This window comes from Sus scrofa, chromosome 17 (assembly GCF_054392235.1).
Source record: "Sus scrofa isolate SSC_HxYL_T2T_F1_AM1 chromosome 17, Sscrofa_HxYL_maternal_Yorkshire_Landrace_v2.0, whole genome shotgun sequence".
Taxonomy (NCBI): Eukaryota; Metazoa; Chordata; class Mammalia; order Artiodactyla; family Suidae; genus Sus; species Sus scrofa.
In genome coordinates, this window is record NC_139399.1 from 56,887,506 (window position 1) to 56,899,847 (window position 12,342).

General features: G+C 44.3%; 1 protein-coding gene across 9 annotated transcripts in view; it reads left to right on the forward strand.

Annotated features, from left to right (window-relative positions):
- EYA2 (EYA transcriptional coactivator and phosphatase 2) overlaps positions 1-12,342 on the forward strand; it is a 315,037-nt gene that overhangs the window by 212,469 nt on the left and 90,226 nt on the right. For 8 of the 9 annotated variants that reach the window (XR_014832539.1, XR_014832538.1, XR_014832537.1 and 5 more), the window contains one exon: positions 8,040-8,182. Coding sequence is in view for 5 of the 9 variants with exons in the window: in XM_021077395.2 (XP_020933054.2) it covers positions 8,040-8,182 (143 nt within the window). In the remaining 4 variants the exon portion in view is untranslated. Of the gene's footprint in view, positions 1-8,039; positions 12,221-12,342 lie in introns of all 9 variants that reach the window. The other variant, XR_014832540.1, reaches the window with a different exon arrangement.

Consider the following 12,342-nt stretch of genomic DNA (forward strand, 5'->3'; position numbering starts at 1 on the left):
CCCAGGTCATTCACCCATTGGCCCAGCTTAGGTCACCTGCCCATCTTCAAGCCAATCTCTGTGGCCAGTGGGATGAACTGCTGGGATGGGTCTCGTGCCCACACCTGGAACTGGAGTTGGGATCAGCCCCACCCAGACCACATGGACTGAGAGTGAGGGAGGGGTGGTTTCCCAAAGAAACCCTGAGGAAGTTCTACCCAAAAGAAAACAGAAAAGTCTGCTTGGGCAATCACTACAGATGCCCCACAACCGATAGGACCCACCTAGATTACGAGCCACATGTGGCAGAGTCCACAGCCTGGCCCCTTGGTCACGTACGTCCCTGTGCAACTAACTCACCAACCTATGGACCAATTCATTCAATCCATAAACCTGCTATGCACATGTCTTGTCTTTTAGGAGATGATTTAGGTTCATCGCCATTAAATAACATGATAGCCATAAATTAGAACATCCGGTGATAGTAGATATCATTGCATTTTATTCTTTTCTCTTCTTTTCTGAAACCTACTAATGTTCTGGGGCTTTGTAGAAGCTCAAGCTAGCAGGATGGGTGTAGACATTCATTCAATAAATATTCATTGGTTGATGATTAGAAAAAGAACAATAGTGAAGACTCTGTTCTTTTGTCTCTGAAGTTCTTGGTGCAGCTGTTGCTTTTAGAGCCCTTGTATCTTCCATTAGTTGGAGTGAGTTAGGTAGCACTGGCTTGGTGACAAATGGAGACAAGTGGCCAAGCATTGCTAAGTCTACTTTGCAGAAAGTTTAGGGTTTAACCATTGATTTTGGCCATCGTGACCTCATCACAGAGAATAGAATAAATGCGTAATACCAATGTTCCAATTCCCAAATTGCTTCCTTTGCAGGATGTGAAACTTAACAAGCTTTTCTTGGAGTTCCCTGGTGGCTCAGTGGGCTAAAGATCTGGCTTTGTCATTGCTGTGGCATGGATTTGATCCTGGCCCCAGAATTTCTGCACGCCCCTGGCACAGACAAAAAAAAAAAATTCTTTGTCATTATCCTGAATTATCTTTGACCATCCTGCTTTTTAGAATGTGACCTCTCCAAACTGATTTCAGAAATAAGCAGGAAATCTTCAGGTAGATCTATCTCTAATTTAATGGTGATTGATTTCCAAAGACTGACTTCCCAAGAATCTGGGTTATGTGGGAAGGTCATTTTTGTTCCCCATCAGGAGCAAACATAAAGGCTCATTGTGTGTCTTTATTGTTTCCCCCTGTTCTTCATTTACCCCCAGTCTAAGGTTCAACAATAAATGGTTGAGATGGTTTTTACTGTGTGTCTAACAAGCTCACATAAACTCTAATGACATAAATAATTGTCAGCGCTAAAACTGAGGTCTCTTGCCTCTTCTCCCCAGTGTCTGTTGCAAAGGAGCAGCATGTAGGCATACTTGTGTCCACACATGCACATGCTCATGCACTCTTAAAATTTCCCATAAAAAGTGCACTTTTGAAATTATCCAGGATCTTCCTGAGTGGTTGGTGCCAAATTTCAGGGGCTCGGGAGGTTTAGGTATTACCAACAGATCATGCTCACTCTTTGCATCGGCCGGTTATGGATCCTAATGCTATCCTCCCCGGCCCCCCACCCTGTCACAGCACAGTCTGCATTGACCTGCATTAACAGTTACACGAAGCTCCAACAATTAGCAGATGACTTCAGGGCAATTTGATGATGGAGAGGGCAAAATCTGAACATCTGACATTACTCAAGAGAAGAGACAAACCAGTAGTGGTGGCTTCAGAACTTGTTTTCTTGCTAAGCTTTTAAGTATTCTACAAATTATCAAAAAATAAGTTGTAGGGTTTTTTTAATTTTTTAGATCATCTCCCTCAGTCAATAGAAGGAGGAATTTTTTTCTTTTTAATCTCATTTGCAAGGCTCATTCACGCAGTTTGGAGAAATTTGCAGGGTTCTTTCGTGCAATTTGGCAACATTTAACAAAATTGAAAATGCACATACTCTTTAACCCAATTATTCTCCCTCTAGAAATTTATCTTAAACTCTCACATAGGTACAAGGACTTAGATTAAAAGAATTTTTTTTGCGGCATTGCCATTGCAAAAGACTGGAACAACCTAAATATACATTAACAGGAGTCAGGTTAAAGAAATAGCTGTGCCTCCACCACTGGCACGCTCTACATCTATTAAAAAGAGTAAGCTAGCTGTGTATACACTTTGAGCTATTGTGATAGGTGAAAAAAAGCAAGGGGCAGAACTATGTGCATAACATGATCCTAAAGGTTTGTTTTTTTTAAGTATAGTTTAATATCCGAATTTCTGGAAGGTTGCAAAAACAACTGTTAATAGACACTTTCTCCAGGCAAGGAACAAGAGAGAAAAGACTAGGTGTAACAAACAATCTACAGGCCACTCCACTTAACAACAGCAAAATATACATTTTTTTCAAGTGCTCATGAAGCACTGACCAAAATAGACATATGCTGGGCCATAAATCATAAGTCTCATTACAAGTAAAAGGAGTCAAGGCATACAAAGTACGTTCTCTGAAAACGATGGAATTTAATTAGAAATAAATAACACGATTTTTGGAAAAATCTCAAACATTCGGAAGCTAAATTACACACTTCTAATTAATCCGTGTGTGATGGTTAATTTTGTGTGCCAACTGTCCAGGCTGAAGGAAGCCCAGACAGCTAGTTAAGCATTATTTCTTAGTGTGTCTATGAGAGTGTCTCCAGCAGACACTAGCATTTGAATCAATAGACTGAGTAAAGAAGATCGCCCCCCACCAATGTGAGCAGGTATCATTTAAATCAATGAGGGTTGGAGTTCCGGTTGTGGCTCAGTGGTAACAAACCCGACTAGTATCCTTGAGGACTTGGGTTCTATCCCTGGCCTCGCTTAGTGGGTTAAGGATATGGCATTGCTGTGAACTGTGGTGTAGGTTGCAGACATGGCTCGGATCTGGAGTTGCTTTGGCTGTGGCATACACTGGCAGCTACAGCTCTGATTTGACCCCTAACCTGGGAACTTCAATATGCCACAGGTGCAGCCCTAAAAAAAGGCAGATAATAATAATACATCCAATGAGAGTTCATCTTACAGAACAAAAAGGCAGAGGAAGCGTGATCTCTCTCGCTCTCTCCTTAAGCTAGAACATTCATATTTTCCTGACCTCAGACATTGGAGCTTTTAGTTCTTGGGCCTTTGGACTCCAGGGCTTCTATCAGTGGGGGCCTCCCTTCTTATGCCTACTCTTGGATCTCAGATCTTTGGGCCCAGGCTGGGAGTTACACCATTGGCTCCCCTGACCCTTAGGTCTTCAGACTCAGTTTTCCTGTGGAAATACAAAGGACCTAGAATAGCCTCAACAACTCCGATATAGAAGAACAAAATTAGAATGCTAATACTACCCGATTTAAGACATTACAAAGCCACAGTAATCAGGAGAGTATGGTATTGGCATAAAGATAGACCAGTAGATAAGTAGATCAGTGGACCAGCATAGATAGTCCAAAAATAAACCACATGTATATGCACAACTTTTTTGACCAAGATGCAAAAGCAGTAAAGGATAGTCCTCTCAACAAAAGATGCCAGAACAACTAGACATCTATATTCAGGAGAAAAAAAAACTGTACTTCAATACATACCTCACATGACATACAAAAATTAACACAAAATCGGAATTCCCATTGTGGCTCAGCAGTAACGAACCCAACTAGTATCCATGAGGACACAGGTTCGATCCCTGACCTTGCTCAGTGAGTTAAGGATCTGGCATTGCCATGAGCTTATAATGTAGATTGCAAATGTGGCTCAAATCCCACGTTGCTGTGACTGTGGTGTATGCCAGCAGCTACAGCTCCGATTGGACCCCTAGCCAGGGAACTTCCATATGCCATGGGTATGGCCCTAAAAAAAAAAATTAACACAAAAATCATAGACCTCAATATAGAACTGTAAAACTTATGGGCATTCTCTTGTGGCACAGCAAGTTAAGGATCAAGAATTGTCACTGCAGCAGCTTGGGTCGCTGCTGTGGTGCACGTTCAGTCCCTGGCCTGAGAACATCCACAGACAGTGGGCACAGCCAATAAATAAACAAGCTTTAAAAAACACTATTAAAACTTATGTAAGAAAACAGGAGAAAATCTTTGCGATTTTGGGTTAGGCAAAGATTTCTCATATATAATACTAAAGCACGATCCAAAAAGAAAAAAAAAATTTGCTATTAATTGGACTTCATGAAAATTTTAAACTTTTACTCTCCAAAAGACACTGTTAGGAGAATGAAAAGCCAAGTCACAGTTCGGGAGAAAATCATTGCAAAGCATATATATATGATAAAATTGTATTAGTTGGAGTTCTCCAGGGAAATATAACCAGTAGGATATGGCTATAGATACAGACAAATAGATATAGAACTAGATACAGATGATATCCGTATAAGAGATTGATAAGAATTGGCTCATGCTATCATCAAGGCCAAGAAGTCCCACCACTTGCCCTCTGCAAGTTGGAGAACCAGAAAAACCAATGCTATAATTCTGAGTCAGAAGGCCCAAAAACCAGACGTTCCAATGTCTGGGGGCAGGAGAAGACGAATGTCCCAGCTCAAGTAGAGAGAGAAATCACCCTTGCTCTGCCATTTTGTTCTGGCTGGTCCCTCAGTGGACTGGGTGATGCCCACCCACCCTGGTTAGCACTGGTTAATAGTCTTCTCTACTTGGTCTGCTGATTCAAATGCTAATCGCTTCTGGAGATTCCTTCACAACCACATGCAGAAATAATGTTTTACTAGCTATCTGAGCCTCCCTTGGCCCAATCAAGTTGACAAATAAAGTCAACCAGCCAGAATATATTTTTTAAAACTCTTGAAACCCAATAATAAGAAAACAAATAACCCAATAAAGAAATAGGCAAAGTACTTGAACAGACACTTCACTGAAGAAGATATAGACATTGCAAAAAATCACATGATTAAGATGCTGATCATTAGTCATTAGAGAAATGCAAATTCAATCCTTAAAGAGATACCTCTACATGCCCCCTAGCATGGCTATAATTACCGCAACTGACCCAACCAAAGGATGGCAAGGATACAGAGCTGCTAGAACTCTCTCAACCCTGCCAGTGGGAATGTGAAATGGTACAACCACTTGGGAAAACAATTTAGCAGTTGCTTAAGTCAAACACAGACTTACCATATGACCTAGTGATCACATCCTCCCACATAAAAAGAAAGCTGACGAGTGAATGTTCCCAAAAGCTTTTGTTCAACCAAAACCTAGAATCAACCCAATTGTCCATCCCCAGGTGAACAAATCATGGTATATCTACACAACAGAATACTACTCAGCTACACAAAGGAATGAACTGTTGATATACATAGCACATGGAAGAATCTCAGAATAGTTACTCTGGCTGAAAGAATCCAGAAAAGTGTGTGTGTGTGTGTGTGTACATGCATACTAATGATGTCATTTATTTAAAACTCTAAAACATACTGTTTTATAGTGAAAGAAAGCAGATCTGTGATTGCCTGGGGAAGTAGCAGGAGGAAGCAGTTACAAAGGAATTACAAGGACACTCTTGAATGCTAGAGTTGTTCACTATCTTGACTGTGGTGATAGTTTCATAGATGTGACCACATGTCAAAACTTACAAATTGAGTGCTCTAAGTATGTGTGGATTACTGCATATCAACTATATCTCAATATAGTTGTTAAAATCAATTGAGTGCTCTAAGTATGTGTGGATTACTGAATATCAATTATATCTCAATATAGTTGTTAAAATCAATAAGTAAAAACATAACAAAGGAGAAAGAAAAAGATTGCAGTGACTCCAAGAAAGATTTATATAAATTGCTCTAGCATGTGTACTTCTGACTTTGACCTTGAACCTTGACCGTTAGTTCTCAAGAATGTATAAGATCGGAAAAAGCTAGGCTTTTTTGGCACCCCTAATAAATTGACTTCACAGAACACCTTATTGGGACATTTCTTAGGTAGCTGGCGTTTCCTCCTCTTTTAATAATATTTTCCTGGATTTTAATGGAGCCAACAAATGTTTTCTAAGTCTCCATAACCTTAGAACTACCAAATGAATCAGGATAAACTTTATTTATGACTCTTAAGTATCTGTGAATTTATTTACTGCCTGTTCCTTGACTTCCAAAAGAAAATCTCTGCTGGTTTGATGTTTGGGAATTTCTAATGCTATAGCCTAAAAATGTTGGGATGCTGGAAACAGCCCAGCAATCTTGACAGCTCAAAATCACAACTTTTCTAATTATATCCTTAGTCTGCTAAGAAGTTTTATAAATATTAAATAAACAAAATTCAGTCCCTTTTTGGAGGGAAATAGTCCTTCCGGGGTAGGAAGAAAAATTAGTCCATCGCCACGTACTTTTAGACAAAAGCATTTTTGCCCCTGATGATCCAAGAACTGCAATTATGGAAGGAGAGATGGAGTCCACAGGGCACATTTGGGAGCTAAAACGAGCAGCTGTAAAATGAGAAAGCGAGATGGGATTCCTCTAAGATTCCATGCTAGCTTACAGTCCTGTCCCTCTAGTGACAAGGGCAGCTCCAAATGTTAGTTCTAGCTCTACCGCTAATTTGCAGGTTATCAACAAGCTTACATCATCTCATGAAGCCTCGGTTCCTTCATTGGTTAAATATAGATAATAAAGTCTAATAAAATATATTTAAAACGTCTGTGCTTCAAAAAACAACTTGGATGCTGGCTTTGGGTCCCAAGTCCTACAAGGGTCTGCCCACTTGTTTGTTCAGGGTCATTAGACAATTAGCTGAGGGCAGGAGCCTGGCAGCTTCTCAGCGTGTCCAGAAACACTCCCTTGATGAAAAGCAGCAGGTGCTTATCTTCAGTCCTGCACCTTCTCACCGATCCTCACTCTGCGTTGGTCTAACCAAGCCAGAGCTCAATTTAAATCATATATTGCCATCTCCTAATTGCCAGCCGTGTGCCGGATGCTTTTGTATCTGTAGTCTCGAATGGACAAATGGATTAACAAATCAAGCTTCAAGGACTTGCTTTGGAGTTCCCTGGTGGCTTATCAGGTTAAGGGTCCAGCATTGCTGCTGCTGTGGCAAGGGTTAATCCCTGGCCTGGGAATTTCCACATGCCTCCAGTGGGGCCAAAAAAAAAAAAAAAAAAAAAAAAGTGGAAGAGTTTGATGCCCAGCTATATATTTCTTTTTTTTTTTGGTCTTTTTGTCTTGTTGTTGTTGCTATTTCTTGGGCCGCTCCCGCGGCATATGGAGGTTCCCAGGCTAGGGGTCCAATCGGAGCTGTAGCCACCGGCCTACGCCACAGCCACAGCAACTTGGGATCCGAGCCGCATCTGCAACCTACACCACAGCTCACGGCAACGCCGGATCCTTAACCCACTGAGCAAGGGCAGGGACCGAACCCGCAACCTCATGGTTCCTAGTCGGATTCGTTAACCACTGCGCCACAACAGGAACTCCTATATGTTTCTGTTATGTTCTCCCTTCTGTTGGTCCAGGGAGTCTCAGGCTCTAGGACATAGAGATAGTTGTAAACACAAAACTCTGTTCACTGTAATTGCAGCTCCCCGCTGCCCCACCCCCACATCGCTCAGATCCCTGCTCAGTTGACCCCTTATCCATGAGGCCTCCCCTCGCCAGCCCCACATAAATGAATCACCCCCCGGCACTCCCCCTGCAAATTTGTCAATTCTCTATAACACAGTCCCCACCTGGCAAATTATATATTCACTTGTCTGTTTAATGTCTCCTCTTTGTCTAGAATTTAGGTGCTCTGGGAACCAGCACCTGGAACCATACCTACTCAGTAAATCTTTGCCAGGTGAATGAATGTTTATGAATGGGCAGTTTAAGGCACTCCCTGGAGTACTGTTGATGCTACGCCGTCTTGGCCTTCGGTGCCGCCTTTGGGCCCTCCCACTTCGGAGTTAGAGGCTTCTGGTGTAGTGGTTTGTGGGAGGAGACACTCAGCCAAACCTCTGATACGCCTGCCCTTCCCTCTCCCATGCCAGGTGAATATAACACGCACAATGGACCTTCCACGCCGGCAAAGGAGGGAGACCCAGACAGGCCGCCCCGGGCCTCCGACGGGAAGCTCCGAGGCCGGTCTAAGCGGAGCAGTGACCCCTCCCCAGCAGCGGACAATGAGATTGAGGTAACTCCAGACTGCTTCTATCTTGGCATCCCCATGTGTGGCCGGAGAAGGAGGTGGGGGACAGAGTTCTTGCCAAGTCCCTGGGGAAGAATGGCCCTTTGTGTTCCCAAAGGGCGGTTGTGGAGGAAAGGGCCCTTGATGGAAAGGAGGGCAGAATTAGGTTGACCACACGGAAGCACTGTTGACTGACCGGGGTAGGCAGAGTGACCTTAGAGATGGTAAAATGAGTGATTCTCAAATGCAAACAGCAGCAGCATCACCTGGGGGGCCTGTGAAAACCCAGACTGCTAGGCCGCCTCCCCTGACCCTCAGAGTTTCCAGCTGAGTAGATCTAGAGCAGCGACTGATAATTCACATTTGCAAGAGATTCCTAGACCATGCTGGTGTGGGTTGGGGACCACACTTTGAGAGGCCCAGGTAAAGACAGCATTGGGTGGCGCGAACCTTGCCCACTGGTTAGAGTGATGCTGGCTACGTGGTCGAATTCAGATGCCCAGGCCCCATTCCAGACTAATTAACTCCACATTGCAGGGAGTTCTAAGAGTTCCTCTAGTGATTCTAATACGCCTTAGATATTTATCTACCCGGAGACAGGAGGCTGGCTCAAAGGAGTTTGCATTGTTTCTGTGAGCCGGAGTTTCTCAGACAGTGGTTCTCCATCTGGGCTGCATGTGAGACTCTCTTCTTTCTCAAGCTGCATCTCAGAGCAATTAAATCAGATTCCCTGGGGTTGGGTCCCAGGTGTCAGTACTTTTAAGTTCCCCAGCTGAGAGCTACTGGTCTAAAGGATGCGCCAATCTTTATTATAAGAAAGCAACGTGGGGTTATTGGTCAGGCGCTGACGTTTTTATGGACGAACAGACAAAAAAGGATCAGCATGCCTGAGAAATGGGGGAGACAGCCAGAGGGGACAGAGGCAAGATGGATGCCCCCCAAACAGACAGAAGCAGCCATTGTCTATCAAGGAGGAAAAAAGGGGTACATGCATTAATTAGCACTCATTCACAAAAGGCACTATATGTTGGCTTGAGTGCGCCATGGGTATACATGGGTAGTACTGGCAAAGCCTGGGTCACTGTCAAGGTATCAGGTGCAGCAGCATCACATCCTGTTCATAACCCTGTGCAAATTATGTAGCAGCTACAAAGCTCAGCTGGCCGACTCAGATATGCTAAGATAGCCCATTCTCATCACTTCCTTAAAATCAAGGTCATTTTGACCCCGAGTCCCCATCCAGAGGACGGTAGGAAATCCCATTTCATTATGGGGGGTCCTTGCCCTCCCAGAATTGTATGAGAATCTCCAGGTTAGGTGGTCTCAGAAAACGGAATAAGAGCCTCGATTGTCCAGTATGGCTTGGTGCCTGCTGCCTTCCTTGTCCGTAGCTACAGTGGTCCCTGAAAGTAGCCATTCTGTGCAGTCGCCATGCCATATTTTGGGCCTAGAAATCCTTGTTGAGGATAAGAACTTTGGTGTATTAGCTACAATCCTTAGGTTGCAAGCAACAGAAACCAATAAGCAAAAAGAAATTTATTGGGAGTCAACCACATGGAGAGAAAACAATTCAACCAGGATTGGAAGGAATACTCACAAAGCCCATGCTGGGGAGTCTGGGGAACCTTCAGGGTGCCAGCCCCTGCAGAAGAGTGAAGCATTTGGGATTCTAGCACCATTTCACTCGATGTCCAGCTCCAAGGAGACAGCGTCATCCCATTGGCCTGGCTTGGATCCTCACTCTTGCCCCTGATTGACAGTGCCACCCAGCACACAACAGGAAAAGAAAACTGGGTGCTCTTCCAAGAAGTGGGTGGATGCTGGAGACCCAAGCAACAAATGACCAATACCAGGACATTTGCTATTTAGCCACTATTCACTGGTAGGGTTGGGCTGTGCTAGTTAATTCGTGTTCCCTAGTAGGGCTGTGCTAGTTAGCTGGTATTCACTCGTACAGCAGTAGCAGTTATTTGTGGCTGGTTCTGTTCCTGTCATCCTAGAAGTGTCCCCTACACTTGGTCAGCCTCCTGAGGTGTACACAGCCATCTCCTGTGAGACCGTGGCTTCCCTGGGGACCTGCCACAGAGCAAGTGTTCCTGTGGTTCATGGGACTGTTCTCAGTCCGGAAGATTCTGTTCTTGCTTTTCCTCTAATTCTTAAAGCCACCCCCTTCCAAACCAAGAGGACTTTGCACAATCCCTTCAGGGGGATTAAGCCTTTGCAAAAGGCTAGAAGATTTCCTGACTCCAGGCTCCCCTTGGCTTTCTTCACTGCCAGATTCCTGAGGGTTTTCTACCAGCTTGAATTTGTAGAGCTCTAGAAATCCTGGGGAGCAACCCATGCTTTAATATTAAAAAATATTTCATTCAGTCACCTAACATGGTTTTTGCTCTTGGTAGGGGACAGTGAGGGCAGAGAGAGATTTTTTCCATTAAACTGAGAAGGGGGAGGGCGTGGCATGGAAGTTGGGGCTTGCGGGGTGATATTATTCTGGAAACATCTGCTTCTTGATTCCTGAGTAAGTACCACTGGGCAAGAACAGTTGAAAAGGTGTGAGCTGTGTCAGCTCCATGCTTCACGTTAGCATGGAGGGTTTGCGTGGGTCGCACCTCTTAAGTCTTTGGCACTGTTGCTAATGACGGCAGCCCGCAAGAGAGAAATTATGTAGAGAAGTGGAAAGGAGGGAAATTCTGAGTGTGTATTAGTTCAAATCCCTCGACTGCGGGTGCCAGAAACCAACATGAGCTAGCTTAAGTGAAAAAGCAGAATTTATTTTAAGGATACAGGGAATCTCTTAGAACCCAAGAGTCAAGGGTATAGCAAGTGTCAGCAAGAATCTGGAAACAGAAGGTAGGAGAGGCAGGGAAAGGCAGTGACACGTCCTCTCCCCACATTCCTCAGTGCAGATGCTAGAATCCCCAAAAGCAGTAGTGTCTTTTCAGTGCCCCCAGGCATAGGTTCCTGAGTGTAGGTCTTCTCCAGGCTCCTCACTCTACTTCTAGCTAAAACTAAGTCCTACGAAGTGTTGTTTCCATCTTTCACCCTCTGCTCCTGGCCTTCCCTGGCCTTCAAATCATGTTGCCACCAACAGGCCTGAATTTTGAGTTCTCAAGGAAAGGCCTCCGACCCAGCTGGGGATAGGGGCCCATCCTGGCCCAAACCCCGGTGGGCTAAAGAGTTAGGGTCGCCTGCGGAATAGCCACCAGGAACATACCCCTTGAGACTCTAGGGCAAGGAGATAGAGTGGCAGACTAGTGGGGAAGAGGAACAGACCCAATTCAGAGAGGAGGCCATCAATAAATTAATGGAGTCCAGGAGTTCCCACTGTGGCTCAGCAGGTTAAGGACTCGGTGTCCTCTCTGTGAGGATGCAGGTTTGATCCCTGGCCTTGCCCAGTGGGTTAAGGATGTAGCATTGCCGCAAGCTTCAGCTTAAGCTGCAGATGGAGCTCGGATCCAGTGTTGCCATGGCCGTGGTGTAGGCCCCAGCTGCAGCTCCGATTTGACCCCTGGTCTGGGGACTTCCATATGCCACAGGTGCAGCCATAGAAAGAAAATTAAGTAATTAATTAATGGAGGAATTCCCATGGTGGCTCAGTAGTTGCAAACCTTACTAGTATACGTGAGGATGAGGGTTCGCTCCCTGGCCTCGCTCAGTGGGTCAAGGATCTGGAGTTGCTGTGAGCTGTGGCATAGGCCGAAGATGCGGCTCAGATCTCACATTGCCGTGGTTGTGCCGTAGGCCAGCAGCTGAAGCTCCGATTCGACCCCTAGCCTGGGAACTTCCATATGCCATAGGTGTGGCCCTAAAAAGCCAAAAATAATTAATTAATGGAGTCTGCCCTAAATATTTATTGAAAATATTTATTGGGATTTTTTTAATTCTCTTACCAAAACATTAACATTTAACTGATCCAAGCCAGTTAGTTCAGATAAAGTAGGACTTAGCACATTTAAGCCCCAGAAGCCCTCTTCAAAAACCGTGGTTTTCCAATGTTTTTTTACCGTAATGCACGGTAAGGACGGTATTTTTTATCATGACCCAGCACACACATAACACGTAAATGTAACTAGACCAAAAAAATTCACAGAATAATACTCAAATCTACTAATTTTTTTTTTTTGAAAACTCCTGTACTGATTGGCCTTTTTCCTTCTAGATGCCAC